Source organism: Rhinoderma darwinii, chromosome 4 (genome assembly GCF_050947455.1).
Source record: "Rhinoderma darwinii isolate aRhiDar2 chromosome 4, aRhiDar2.hap1, whole genome shotgun sequence".
Taxonomy (NCBI): domain Eukaryota; kingdom Metazoa; phylum Chordata; class Amphibia; order Anura; family Rhinodermatidae; genus Rhinoderma; species Rhinoderma darwinii.
The window spans coordinates 310,341,402-310,354,966 of NC_134690.1; the positions used below are offsets into that span (position 1 = coordinate 310,341,402).

Sequence of the window (13,565 nt, forward strand, 5' to 3'; positions counted from 1 at the left end):
GGTAAGTTTGGCGGGTTTTTTTCCGCTGCGTCTGGATGAGATTTGTTTGAATCTCCTCCACTCTTCTGCTTCTGTATTACGCTGTGGAGTTTCCGCAATGAAATCCGCCGTGTTTACGCTACGTGTGAACCCGGCCAGACAGTGAATTTCCATGTAGCGGGAGATTCATTTTCAGCTGTGATTATGGATTTCTTTCTTACAGGTAGTGGGGAAACAAGTCACAGACCGAGCACACAACGAAGAAGACGCTACCGCCCAGGAGCCCGTGCACTGATGGAAATAAGAAAGTACCAAAAATCAACCAATCTGCTCATTCAGAAAACCCAGTTTTTCCGCCTGGTGAGTGGATGTGTCCTCTGCGGCTGCTCCTCTTTATTGTCAGTGATATTCCCCTTTTATTCTTGCAGGTGAGAGAGATCTGCCTGAAGTATTCCTGCGGCGTGTTTTACTACTGGCAAAGCACCGCACTTATGGCGCTACAAGAGGTCAGTATCTCATACAATGCAATGTCCATGTAACGCATGGGTCAACCAGAGAGGGAGCTGCTCTTTGCAGTGGTTCACTACTCAGCCCCCGCCCCCTCTAACACATCCATATGCCCTAGCGGGACATTTGCATAGGGGTTGTGATGCATTGTGGGAGTTCCAGAGGCCAGACCCCCCCCCCCACCATCACTCTAGCTAACAGCTCATAAAAGTGAAATCTGATCAGTCCTTCGAGCTGTGTAGTAAATTATACCGGGAGTGCTGTCACTTTAAGAGGGACTAATGCTCTTCTGTATCCACAGTCAGCTGAGGACTTCCTCGTGAGTCTCTTTGAAGATTCTTACCTCTTCAGTCACCAGGCCAATAGGGGCACTCTCTTTGTGAAGGACATGCAGCTCGCACGGAGAATCCGAGGCATCCCGTATGAACTGTGATAACGCTGCCGTTTTATCTCTCAAGATTTGATGAAGAATGATCACGTGTAAATAGTTTTATATTAATGGAGAAAATCTATTGGGAAATACAAGTTTTACCATTGTATAAAAGATCCAGTTTGGAAGAGTAAACCGGCTTTAGCGCCCCCTCCTGACACTGGTTACAGTGGAGGTTTTTTCTTTGTTTTATCTGTTCATGGGAAAGTTGTTACAACCAATATGGCTGCCACTGCAGTTTGCAGGGTGGTAGTGCAGTAGTTTTTCTGTCCAGCTATGTAATGGGTTATAGGGGTCCAGGATGTAGCACAGAAAATGACCACAAGGCGGCACTGCTGGACAAAACCTGTAACAAAGACGCTGGGCACAACCGCTAATGAAATCTGATCTGGCCGACCTTCTAATTGTTCTGCTGAGTTTATGATCCGCTTCCTGTTTTTATTCTGTGAAGATTTGTTAATTTTTTCAAATAAAAAAAAAAAGTATATTATAACTTTGATCTTCATCATTTTAGACTAATCTTCATAAGGGCTTGGATATGATCAATGACTCCAGCTTCGCGGTAGTTCAATACTCTTGCTCTGTCCCACCCCCATTCTTTAGACTGCAGCTATGCTTGTTCAGAGTGTTTGCTGTGTGGGTGGGTGTGTGGGTTGGGTCCAGAATTATTTGGGCAGTGACACAATCTTCATGATTTGGGTTTTGCTGCCACCACATTGGATTTGAAATGAAACAACTGAGATGCAATTGAAGTTTAAACTTTCAGGTTTATTTCAAGGGGTTAAACAAAAATCTCCTGTGAAAAGTTTAGGAATTGCCACCATTTTTCTACACAACCTCCTCATTTCAGGTGATCAAAAGTGATTGGACAAATTAACATTACCATAAATGTTTTTTTTAATACTTTGTAGAGAATCCTTTGCAGGCAATGATGGCCTGAAGTCTGGAACCCATGGACATCACCAGACGCTGGGTTTCCTCCTTTGTTTTTTTTGTTTTTTATATTCCAATTTTTTTATTTTCAAGAAAAGAAAAGGGGGTGACATGGGTACAGAAAAAGCCCAAAAAGCCTCATTTCAACAACAATAAGTAAATATGCAATCAAAGTCCTCCCAACATAGTACCATCCAGTGGCGTAACTACCGCCGTAGCAGCAGTAGCAGCTGCTACGGGGCCCGCGGCATGAGGGGGCCCGTGTCGCCCGCCGGCACGGGCCCCCACCATGGCCGGAGGCTCCGCTAGCAGCCGCTATGGCTGCTACAGCGGGACGCCACTGAACACTACGGCAGAGCAGGGAGGTATCTCCCCGCTCTGCCATTAACTGGTTCCCGACCGCTGGCTGTGTTTTTATGGCCAGCGGTCAGGGTCCTTAAAACCTGAGCCATAGACTTTTTACGGCTCGGGTTTTAACTTGCTGCCCGCGCGATCGGGCAGCTGAATGTCGGGTCTCCGGCTGTCAGTGACTGCCGGGGACCATGAGGAGAGGATAGAAGCAGCTTTCGCTGCTTCTGTCTTCTCTGATGACTTGTACACAGCGCTCAATGAACGCTGTGTACAGGAATAGAGACAGCAGCAGCGGTGCTGTCTCTATTCCTCCCGGTGATCATGTGACTGGTCACATGATCGCCGGGTGCCGTTACTTACAGACTGCTGCTGGGTCTTACTAGACCCAGAACAGCCCTATTAGTGACAATCGTCACTATGAGAGGGCTGATTTCACCTGTAACTGGGGCTGCTGTGCAGCTCCAGTTACAGTGGAAAAACATGGTGTAAAAAGAAAAAATATATATCAAGTTCCCCAAAGGTCTTTTTTGACCTTAGAGGGACAAACCAAAGTAATAAAAAAATAATAAAGTAAAGTGCAAAAAAAATTTAAATAATAAATACACATAAAATACCCACCCCAAAAAAAAAACGTCCCCCCCCCCCGCCAATCATTGTTGTAACACTAGCGCTGACCCAATTACCCTAATATAGACATGTAATATATAAAAATTTACGGTAGACAATGACGATCACAAATAAAAGGTCTATTTTAGGGTAAAACGATGTTATTACCAAAAAAAAAAAATAGCTGAAATGTAAATAAGCTTATTTTTTTACTATTTTCAAACTTTATGAATAAAAATTCTAAAATAGCAAAAAAGGAGTGTATAAAATTGATAAAAAAAAGAATCCTGCATTGTCTACGGAAAAAACGTTGCAAAAATCACGTCTTAAGCCCAACAAAAAAAAAAAGTTATAGCCATTTAACTAACACGTGCTAAAAATGGCTAAACGGTGTCTGGTCCTGAAGGCGCAAAATAGAGCAAAAGACATGTATTCCCCCCCCTCTCCACAGGACATGTATCCCCTCTCCACAGGATCTCCACAGGATAGGGGATACATGTGTGATCGCTGGCAGCGATAAGGAGAACGGGGGACTGAAGGTCCCCTGAAGTTCTCCATCACAAACCTCGGACTTCCGGGGTCTGTGTCGGCAGCTCCGTAGAAATGAATGGAGCGCCGGTCCCGCTTGTGCGCATGCGTGACCAGCGCTCCTTTCATTGTTATTGAGCTGCGCAGACGCCGGAAGTCAGAGGTTTGTCATGGAGAACTTCAGGGGACTTCTCCCTATCGCTGCCAGCGATCACTCATGTATCCCCTATCTTGTGGAGATCCTGTGGAGAGGGGATACATGTCTTTTGTAGGCACACTGTATGTCGCCTTTTTTTGGGAGGGGGGACGCTGTATGGCGTTCCCTACAGGGGGGGTGGCTGTATGGCGTTCCCTACAGGGGGGGAGCTGTATTGCGTTCCCTACAGTGGGGGAGCTGTATGGCGTTCTCTACAGGGGGGGGCTGCCTGTATGGCGTTCCCTACAGGGAGGGCTGTATGCCGTTCCCTACAGGGGGGGCTGTATGCCGTTCTCTACAGGGGGATGTATGGTGCTATATACAGAGGGGGCTGTATGGCGTTATCTACAGGGGGGCTGTAAAAAGGGCACTATCTACAAGCGTGGGGGGGGGGGGTTGTGTGACACCCAGGGGAGGGGGGGGGGGCCCCAGTCAAAAGTTTGCTATGGGGCCCAGTCTTTCCTAGTTACGCCCCTGGTACCATCAATACACTACAAGCATTAGTATAGCAAAACAGGAATACCAGCATTACACCCTCATCCGCCCCTCCATCACCCACATCTCAGTCAATTCTTAGTAACAATTGATTCAAATAGGGAAGTAAACGAAGGGTAGACAGGGTAGAAGGACAAAAGGAAGGGGGGGGGGTATAGGGAAAATCTTAAGAGGGAGAAGGGGAGATGTTCTCCCTTCACTCTAACCCCCCCCCCCCACAGCACATCACAGACCAGAGAGAACTCAAGAGCTCCCTGGTTCTCCACTAATCAGTTCACCCATGGCCCTCTTGTATCTGTCCTACTTGCAGAAGTCGAACCAATAGAACCAGGTTTTCTGAAACTGCGTTGCTCGTTCGGGTGCGGAATGGAGCAACTCCTCCATTCTCCGAATTTCGTGAATGCGCTCCAGCCATTGTCTAGTCACAGGAGGCTCAGAGGATCTCCAACCCCCCGGAATACAAGCCTTAGCTGCGTTCAACAAATGTCTCACTAACATCTTCCTGTAGCGCCCCACAGGTATATCGTGGCGGTGCAGTAAAATCCATGCCGGATCATCTCCCAGCGAGATTCCTGTGATCTCCAGAATGATATCTTGAACCTCTGACCAATAGGTGCGAAGGTTCTCACAGCTCCAGAATATATGTAAAAGCGTTCCCTCTTCTCTGCCGCATCTCCAACATAAAGGAGAAACATCCGGGAACATTTTATGTAGCACATGTGGGACTCTGTACCAACGGGATAGTATTTTAAAACTGGTTTCCTGATAGGCGTTACTAATAGACGCCTTATGTGTGAGGAGCATGATCTTTTCCCTTTGCTCTTGTGTTAGAGTAATCTGAAGATCTCTTTCCGATTTCGTAATATATGGTGGGATGAAATCCTCAGCAGGAGTGAGCAGCACGCAGTAAAGACTGGACAGGGCCCATCTCACATGCCCCGTTTGAGAACACAAAGTTTCAAAGGAAGATAGAGCTCGGTCATAGGAAGCCGGTGTAGGTAGTCTTGACAAGTAATGAGTCAATTGTAACGCCTGCCATTGGGACGCGTCCGGGAGACCCTCTGGCTGGGAAAGCTCTTCTCCACGCAGCCAGGGGCGTATTAGGGGTACTGGTGTGAGGGGCCCGGCCAAACCTAACTGAAAGGGGGGCCCGGCAACTGCCGCAACATTCTTTTGGTAGGAAAAAACGGGCCCCTGCAATGGGGCCCGTTTTTTTCACCAAAAGAATGTCGTGAGCTGCTGCTGCTGCGGGCCCCCTCCCCATGGGGGGCCGTCAAACCGCCCGCGCGTGCGCGACCGAGCGCGCACCCACGAACGCCCGCACTCGAGACCGCCCGCGCGCGCTCCCGCGAATGCCCGGAAGCGCGCACCCGCGATCACCCGCGCGCGCACACCCGCGAACGAAGTCATCGCCGGAAGAGGACTGGAGTGGGAGCAGCTCTTCTGACACGGTGAGTAAATTATCTCAAAGTGCTGTTTATGTATGGCCCTGTTCACACAGTATTTTGCAGGCAAAAAAAAAATCTGACTCAAAATTCCTTAAAGAATTTTGAGGCAGATTTTGACTTGCCCACACTATCTTGTAGCGTTTTTTGCCGCGTTTTTTACCCGCGGCGATTGAGGACAGCAGACAAAAAAACGCAGCGAAAAATGAATTTTCTGCCTCCCATTGATTTCGATGGGAGGTCAGAGGCGGAACTGCGGCAAGAAAGGACTTGCTGCTTTTTCTTTTTTCCGCGACTGGCTCCCATTGATTTCAGATTAAATCAATGGGAGGCGGTTTTGGAAGTTTTTTGGTGCTGATTCTGACGCAGTGTCCGAGTCAATATCAAGGCCCAAAAACTCTGTGAACTGGGCCTTATTGTTAGGGCTTATTCAGACGAACGTTTAATACGTCCGTGCAACGTGCGTGATTTTCACGCGCCTCGCACGAACCTATGTTAGTCTATGGGGCCGTGCAGACCGTCAGTGATTTTCACGCAGCGTGTGTCCGCTGCGTAAAACTCACGACATGTCCTATATTTGTGCGTGGTTGGCGCATCACGCACCCATTGAAGTCAATGGGAGCATGAAAATCACGCCCAGCACTTCCGCAGCAGTATAAACTATGAATGAAAACAGAAAAGCACCACGTGCTACAAACATACAAACAGAGTGTCATAATGATGGCGGCTGCGCAAAACTCACGCAGCCGCGCATCATACGCTGCTGACACACGGAGCTGTTATGGACCTTTTGCATGCGCAAAATTGCCACGTTTTTTGCGCGTGCAAAAAGCACACGCTTGTGTGAATCCGGCCTTAGGGTAGGAACACACTAGGCATGAACACTGCGGATTTTATGCAACACATTTTATTGTGGAAAATCTGCAGCGTATTACAGTCGCAGCAGAGTGGATGAGATTTGAACAAATTCATTCACACGCTGCAAAAAAAATGGACCTGCAGTGTGGCTTTTGGCTTTTTAATTCTGTGGAATCGCTGCTCCTCTGTTGCGGAAATGCTTCGGTTCTGCCGCAAAAATCACAAAATGAGAAAAAAAAAAAAAGGTACTTTTTTAAATTTCTAAAAAAGTTTAGACTTCCCCCGGCCGTAGTCCTGGTGACGCGATCCTCTATTCTTAGCGCAGCCCGGCCTCCTGTCATGACGTTTCATCCCATGTGACTGCTGCAGCGGTCACATGGTCTACAGCGTCATCCCAGGAGGCGGGGCTACGTTCAGAAGAGAGAGATGCGTCACCAGGACTACGGCAGGGGCAAGTCTAAACTTTTTTTTCCTGCAGGATTCCCGCAGCGGACAAGCCTCACGAAACCTGCGCCACTATTTGGTGCGGTTTTGCGGGCAGAATTCCCTTCGGCTACCGGGGCGGATAAGCTGTGTAGTTTTACTCAGCATATCCGCCTAGTGTGTCCCTTATGATGTCGCTCCTGGAGCTGCTGCCTGTCTCTAAATAGGCAGTTGGTCCAGTAGAATTTTTTTTTTTTTGTGAACCAGCTTAAAAAAATACAAAACTTTTGTGTTAGGGCCTGTTCACATCACCGTTCGCTTCCGTTCCGGGGTTCCGTCTGAGGTTTCCGTCGGGTGAACCCCGCAACGGAAAGTGAAAGTGACAGCACAGTTTCCGTCACCCTTAGCGCAGTCGACTACGCTATTGATTCCGTCCGAAAACAAGCCGGAATGGTGACGAACGGAAACCATTAGCGATGTTTCCGTCACCATTGATCTATGGTGACGGAAACATCGCTAATGGTTTCCGTTCGTCACCGTTCCGGCAGGTTTTCGGACGGAATCAATAGCGTAGTCGACTGCGCTAATGGTGACGGAAGCTGTGCTGTCACTTTCACTTTCCGTTGCGGGGTTCACCCGACGGAAACCTCAGACGGAACCCCGGAACGGAAGCGAACGGTGATGTGAACAGGCCCTAACACAAAAGTTTTGTATTTTTTTAAGCTGGTTCACAAAAAAAAATAATTCCAAATTCTACTGGACCAACTGCCTATTTAGAGACCGGCAGCAGCTCCAGGAGCGACATCATAAGGGTAGGAACACACTAGGCGGATATGCTGAGTAAAACTACACAGCTTATCCGCCCCCGTAGCCTCAGTGAATTCCGACAGCAAAACCGCACCAAATAGTGGCGCAGGTTTCGTGAGGCTTGTCCGCTGCGAGAATCCTGCAGGGAAAAAAAAGTTTAGACTTGCCCCGGCCGTAGTCCTGGTGACGCATCTGTGATGGTGCATTATGTGTGGTTTATTGTGAGTCCTCAGCAGAGAGGGATGACTCTCTAATCAAGTACCACAGGTCGCATCTCCAGCCTATGGACAATCCGACAAGTCAGAGGTGAAGTCCACAAGACCTAAAGTGGTGTCATTGTCCAGTCCCCACAGGGGGTCATCAGGAGGCACCACAGTTATATTCAGCTCAGGTGCAGACCAGCAAACAAAGGTGATCCAATTATCTCCCCCATTGTGTCCTCATCCCTGCTGTGGCATTACACATGATAGCACAAAGGACCACAACTCACAGACAGTGAAACTGAAAAGATGTTCCTCCCCCTGAGGGGATATAAGGGCTTGTCCTGGGGAGGATGGGGATCTTCTGGATTTAGACCTGAAGGAGAGCTGAAGCTGAGGCCAGCACTCTGAAGATGTTCCTGTGACTACCTTATTTTGTGGACTGTGTGTTGTTCCTGCATTGAACGTGACTTGTTCTGTCAACATTGGATGCAATAAACCCTGTTGGAGTTGCCCTGTCGTCTCTGGCTCTGTTGATCGTGTATTAATGTAACGAACCCCATGACAGCATCTCTCTCTTCTGAACGTAGCCCCGCCTCCTGGGATGACGCTGTTGACCATGTGACCGCTGCAGCAGTCACATGGGATGAAACGTCATGACAAGAGGCCGGGCTGCGCTAAGAATAGAGGATCGCGTCACCAGGACTACGGCCGGGGCAAGTCTAAACTTTTTTATAAATTTAAAAAAATGCCTTTTTTTTTTTTCTCATGTGTGATTTTTGCGGCAGAACCGCAGCATTTCCGCAACAGAGGAGCGGCGATTCCACAGAATAAATTGACATGCTGCGGCTTAAAAAGCCAAAAGCCGCACTGCAGGTCCATTATTTTTGCAGCGTGTGGATGAGATTTGTTCAAACCTCATCCACTCTGCCGCGACTGTAATACGCTGCGGATTTTCCACAATAAAATGTGTTGCATAAAATCTGCAGTGTTCATGCCTAGTGTGTTCCTACCCTAAGGTCGGATTTACACGAGCGTGTGCTTTTTGCGTGCGCAAAAACGTGGCATTTTGCGCATGCAAAAGGTCCATAACAGCTCCGTGTGGCAGCAGCGTATGATGCATGGCTGCGTGATTTTCGCGCAGCCGCCATCATTATGACACTCTGTTTGTATGTTTGTAGCACGTGGTGCTTTTCTGTTTTCAGTCATAGTTTCAGTCTGCTGCGGAAGTGCTGGGCGTGATTTTCACGCACCCATTGACTTCAATGGGTGCGTGATGCGCGAACAATGCACAAATATAGGACATGTCGTGAGTTTTATGCAGCGGACACACGGACACACGCTGCATGAAACTCACTGACAGTCTGCACGGCCCCGTATAGTAACATAGGTCCGTGCGAGGCGCGTGAAAATCACGCACGTTGCACGGATGTATTACACGTTCGTCTGAATAAGCCCTAACAATAAGGCCCAGTTCAGAGTTTTTGGGCCTTGATATTGACTCGGACACTGCGTCAGAATCAGCACCAAACAACTTCCAAAACCGCCTCCCATTGATTTAATCTGAAATCAATGGGAGCCAGTCGCGGAAAAAAGAAAAAGCAGCACGTCCTTTCTTGCCGCGGTTCCGCCTCTGACCTCCCATCGAAATCAATGGGAGGCAGAAAATGCATTTTTCCCTACGTTTTTTGTCTGCTGTCCTCAATCGCCGCGGGCAAAAAACGCGGCAAGATAGTGTGGGCAGGCAAAATCTGCCTCAAAATTCGGTGCGCGGTTCCAGGCGGTCGCGGGTGCGCATGCGCGGGAGTTTGCGGGTGCGCGCGATCGGTCGCACGGGCGGCAGTGTTTGACGGTCCCCATGACGACCCCCATGCTACCCAGGGCCGCCATAAGGGGGGGTATTATGGGTACTGATGTGAGAGACCCGGCCAAACCTAATTGAAAGGGGGGCCCGCAGCTCACGACATTCTTTTGGTGAAAAAAACGGGCCCCATTGCAGGGGCCTGTTTTTTTCTACCAAAGGCAAGTCGCGGCAGTTGCCGGGCCCCCCTTTCAATTAGGTTTGGCCGGGCCTCTCACATCAGTACCCATAATACCCCCCCTGATGGCGGCCCTGGGTAGCATGATATAGTGCTGGACGGAGTACCGTTAACAGGCGGTGCCACGGTAGGGGGGCCCAGAAAATTTAGCTGTAGGGGGCCCTGAAATTCCTGATGGCGACCCTGCACGCAGCCATGCATTGCCCCTATAAAAATGACTTACTCTAAAATGCCCCTGCTGTACCCATATCTTAAAGGTCTGATCTGACAGACCTGGGCCAAATTCCGGGTTACCCAAAACCGGAGTGAGGGGTGATAACAGTTGTGATATTCCCTCTCTACTCCGCACCTTTCTAAACACCTGTAAAGTTGGATATATGGTAGGATGATCACAAAATTATTTTTTTCTATATAATATTGCTTTTAGTATGTCATTAAAATAAATTTTATTTATTTGTGTTGTACTTTTTCTTTTTCTTCTTTCTTTTACTCTATAGGGCAGGGGTCGGGAACCTATGGCTCGCGAGCCAGATATGGCTCTTTTGATGGCCGTATCTGGCTCGCAGACAGGGCTCCTACCCAGTGGCGGATTATCATATGGGCGTTTCGGGCGGCCGCCCGAGGCTCCCAGGGGGCCCATGGCAGCCCGAAACGCACATTATCTCCTAAATCTATTCAGCGCGCTAGCGCTGCTAACGGCCGAAGATGGGGAGGAGCAGGGAATTCGCCGGTATCCAGGGGTAGGACACGCCTCCCTGACAGTGCGGGCCGCCGCCATTGAGTAACAGAACAGCGACGGACGGCTGTTCTGTTACTCCAAAGCAGCAAGAGAAGAGCCGGCGGGCGGTCACCGGCGCTGAGGTCAGTACAGGATTATCCTCCTGCCCAACTGGTTCCCGACCGCTGGCTGTATTTTTACGGCCAGCGGTCAGGGACGGGTGCTTAAAACCCGAGCCATAGACTTTCTACGGCTCGGGTTTTAACTTGCTGCCCGCGCGATCGGGCAGCTGAATGTCGGGTCTCCGGCTGTCAGTGACTGCCGGGGACCCTGAGGAGAAGACAGAAGCAGCTTTCGCTGCTTCTTTCTTCTCCGATGTCTTCTTACACAGCGTTCAATGAACGCTGTGTACAGGAATAGAGACAGCAGCAGCGGCGCTGTCTCTATTCCTCCCGGTGATCATGTGACAGGTCACATGATCGCCGGGTGCCGTTAGTGGCAGACTGTTGCTGGGTCTTACTAGACCCAGCACAGCCCTATTAGTGACAATCGTCACTGTGAGAGGGCTGATTTCCCCTGTAACTGGGGCTGCTGTGCAGCTCCAGTTACAGTGGAAAAACATGGTGTAAAACAAAGAGAAAGTAGATATAAAGTTCCCCAAAGGTCTTTTTTGACCTTTGAGGATCAGAACATAGTAATAAAAAATAGTAAAGTGCAAAAAAAAAAATATAATAATAAATACACATAAAATACCCACCCCAAAAAAAACGTTCCCCCCGCCAATCATTGTTGTAACGCTAGCGCTGACCCAATTACCCTAATATTGACATGTAATATATTAAAATTTACGGTAGACAATGACGATCACAAATAAAAGGTCTATTTTAGGGTCAAACAATGTTATTACCAAAAAAAAATACAAGGGGGAGCGCTGTGTGGCACTATATACAAGGGGGAGCTCTGTGTGGCACTATATACAAGGGGGAGCGCTGTGTGACACTATATACAAGGGGGAGCGCTGTGAGGCACTATATACAAGGGGGAGCGCTGTGAGGCACTATATACAAGGGTGAGCGCTGTGAGGCACTATATACAAGGGGGAGCGCTGTGAGGCACTATATACAAGGGGGAGCGCTGTGAGGCACTATATACAAGGGGGAGCGCTGTGAGGCACTATATACAAGGGGGAGCGCTGTGAGGCACTATATACAAGGGGGAGCGCTGTGAGGCACTATATACAAGGGGGAGCGCTGTGAGGCAAGGGGGGGCTGTGTAGTGCTATCCACCGTGGTATGTGTGTGGCGCTCTTTATAGGGGGGGCTTTTTGGTGCTATTTACAAGAGGGGGAGGGCTGTGTGGCGCTCTCTACAGGGGGGCTGTATGGCACTATCTATAGGGGGCTGTGTGTAACGCTCTCTACGAGGGGGATGTGTGATATATAGAGGGGGCTGTGTATGGCGATATCTATGGGGGTGTGTAATATCTACAGGGGCTGTGTGTGGCACTATGTACAGGGGGCTGTGTGTATGGTGTTTTACAGTGTGTGGTATTATATTCAGGCGCGCAGTGTTTGGTGCTATTATATTTAGGGGTACACTATGTGGCACCATGATAACTTTATTTTCGTTTATAGGTGTGGAAATGTTGGAAAAGTGAGGAGACGTCTAAGTGGCAAATTCTGCAGAAATGAGTCATGGCCGGGAGAAGTCGTCATGAGCGCTGGACCGGATGGAGAAGAAAAGAGGAAAAAAACTACTAGAATCTGAGACGTCGTCACCTGTGAGTCACTAGATTTATAGAGAATCTGTCACCTCTCCTGGCATGTTTATTATAGGAAATCCTTGTATTTCACAAAAAGTCTTTCTGCGGTCCAGGACTGATAGACAATTCCCCTTGTCAGGAGGTTGTGTCCCTGCACAGTGTGATCCTGTCAGTATGTAGGGACACCGCGCTGTGACAAGGGGAATCGTAACACTGTTAATGCTTGCCCAAAAAGGTAGTGTTAAAAATAGTTACGGTGAGGAAGGGGGGCCCAAGTTTGGGTAACAGCCCAGGGCCCATGGTCTACTTAATCCGCCACTGCTCCTACCTGTCTATGGGAAGGATGCATGCACCGCGCTCCATCAGCCCGTGCACCGCGCTCCATCAGGCCGCGGTGCACGCTGATATTGGTAGTTCAATGATGGCCTGATAAGCATTGGCGGCAGTGGTGAGCGGCAGGGAGCATGGACTACATTTCCCATAACTCCCTGCATAGCCGCGCCGTCTGCAAGCACGCACCTGCGTCCCCTAGTGAAGCGGCATTCTTTCTTCTGCGAATGCCTCAAAGCTGGCATTCTCTCAACATCAGGTGGGAAGAATGCCAGCTTCCAGTCATGCGCAGGAAAAAGAAGAAGCCAGACTGCTGGACTGATGTCATGCATCGCAAGCTCACAATGTAAGTTATTTATTTAATTTTTTTACTGCTAATTACCATTGTTTCAGTCCAGTTGTGGCTTTATACAGCAGGGAGGAGCATTCCTTGCTGTACTAAGTGAACATTGGAGCGATTGATCTGTCAATGGCCCTTTAAACATATTGTACGGCTCTCGCGGAATTATATTTCAAAATATGTGGCGTTTACGGCTCTCTTAGCCAAAAAGGTTCCTGACCCCTGCTATAGGGGATGCCATTTTTTTTTAATCTCTTTATGTGTCGATTAACGATGCATACAGAGATGGAATACGGCAGCTACAGGGCATAGGAGTCAATGATCGGGAGCCGTTCCATTGACTCTGCTCTCTGTCTCTGTACTGCGCAGACGCAGGTCAGAGTCACACAGCAGAGCAGCTGTTTGCAGGGAGATAGCAGGCGCCATACTGAAGACCAGCTGCACTGCAGGTAAGGTGTGTGTCTCTGTCTGTCCCACTCTCTATCTCACAGACCCCCGCTCTCGTGACCCCCGACGGCCCCCCCCCTTGTATGAAGGACACATGATGCAACTGTACTGGGAAAGCCCTGAACGATAAATCTCTCTAGTTGTGCTGAGACTAATTGGGAATGTGACTAAT

The 13,565-nt window shown here is 49.0% G+C and overlaps 1 protein-coding gene across 1 annotated transcript; it reads left to right on the forward strand.

Moving 5' to 3' along the window:
• The first annotated feature begins 207 nt into the window (after positions 1-207).
• Positions 208-1,341, forward strand: LOC142761208 (histone H3-like centromeric protein A). The gene is made up of 3 exons (XM_075864399.1): positions 208-339; positions 408-485; positions 788-1,341. The coding sequence occupies exons 1-3, from the start codon at positions 274-276 to the stop codon at positions 917-919; spliced, it is 276 nt and encodes a 91-aa protein (XP_075720514.1). The 5' UTR covers positions 208-273; the 3' UTR covers positions 920-1,341.
• The last annotated feature ends 12,224 nt before the right edge of the window (positions 1,342-13,565 follow it).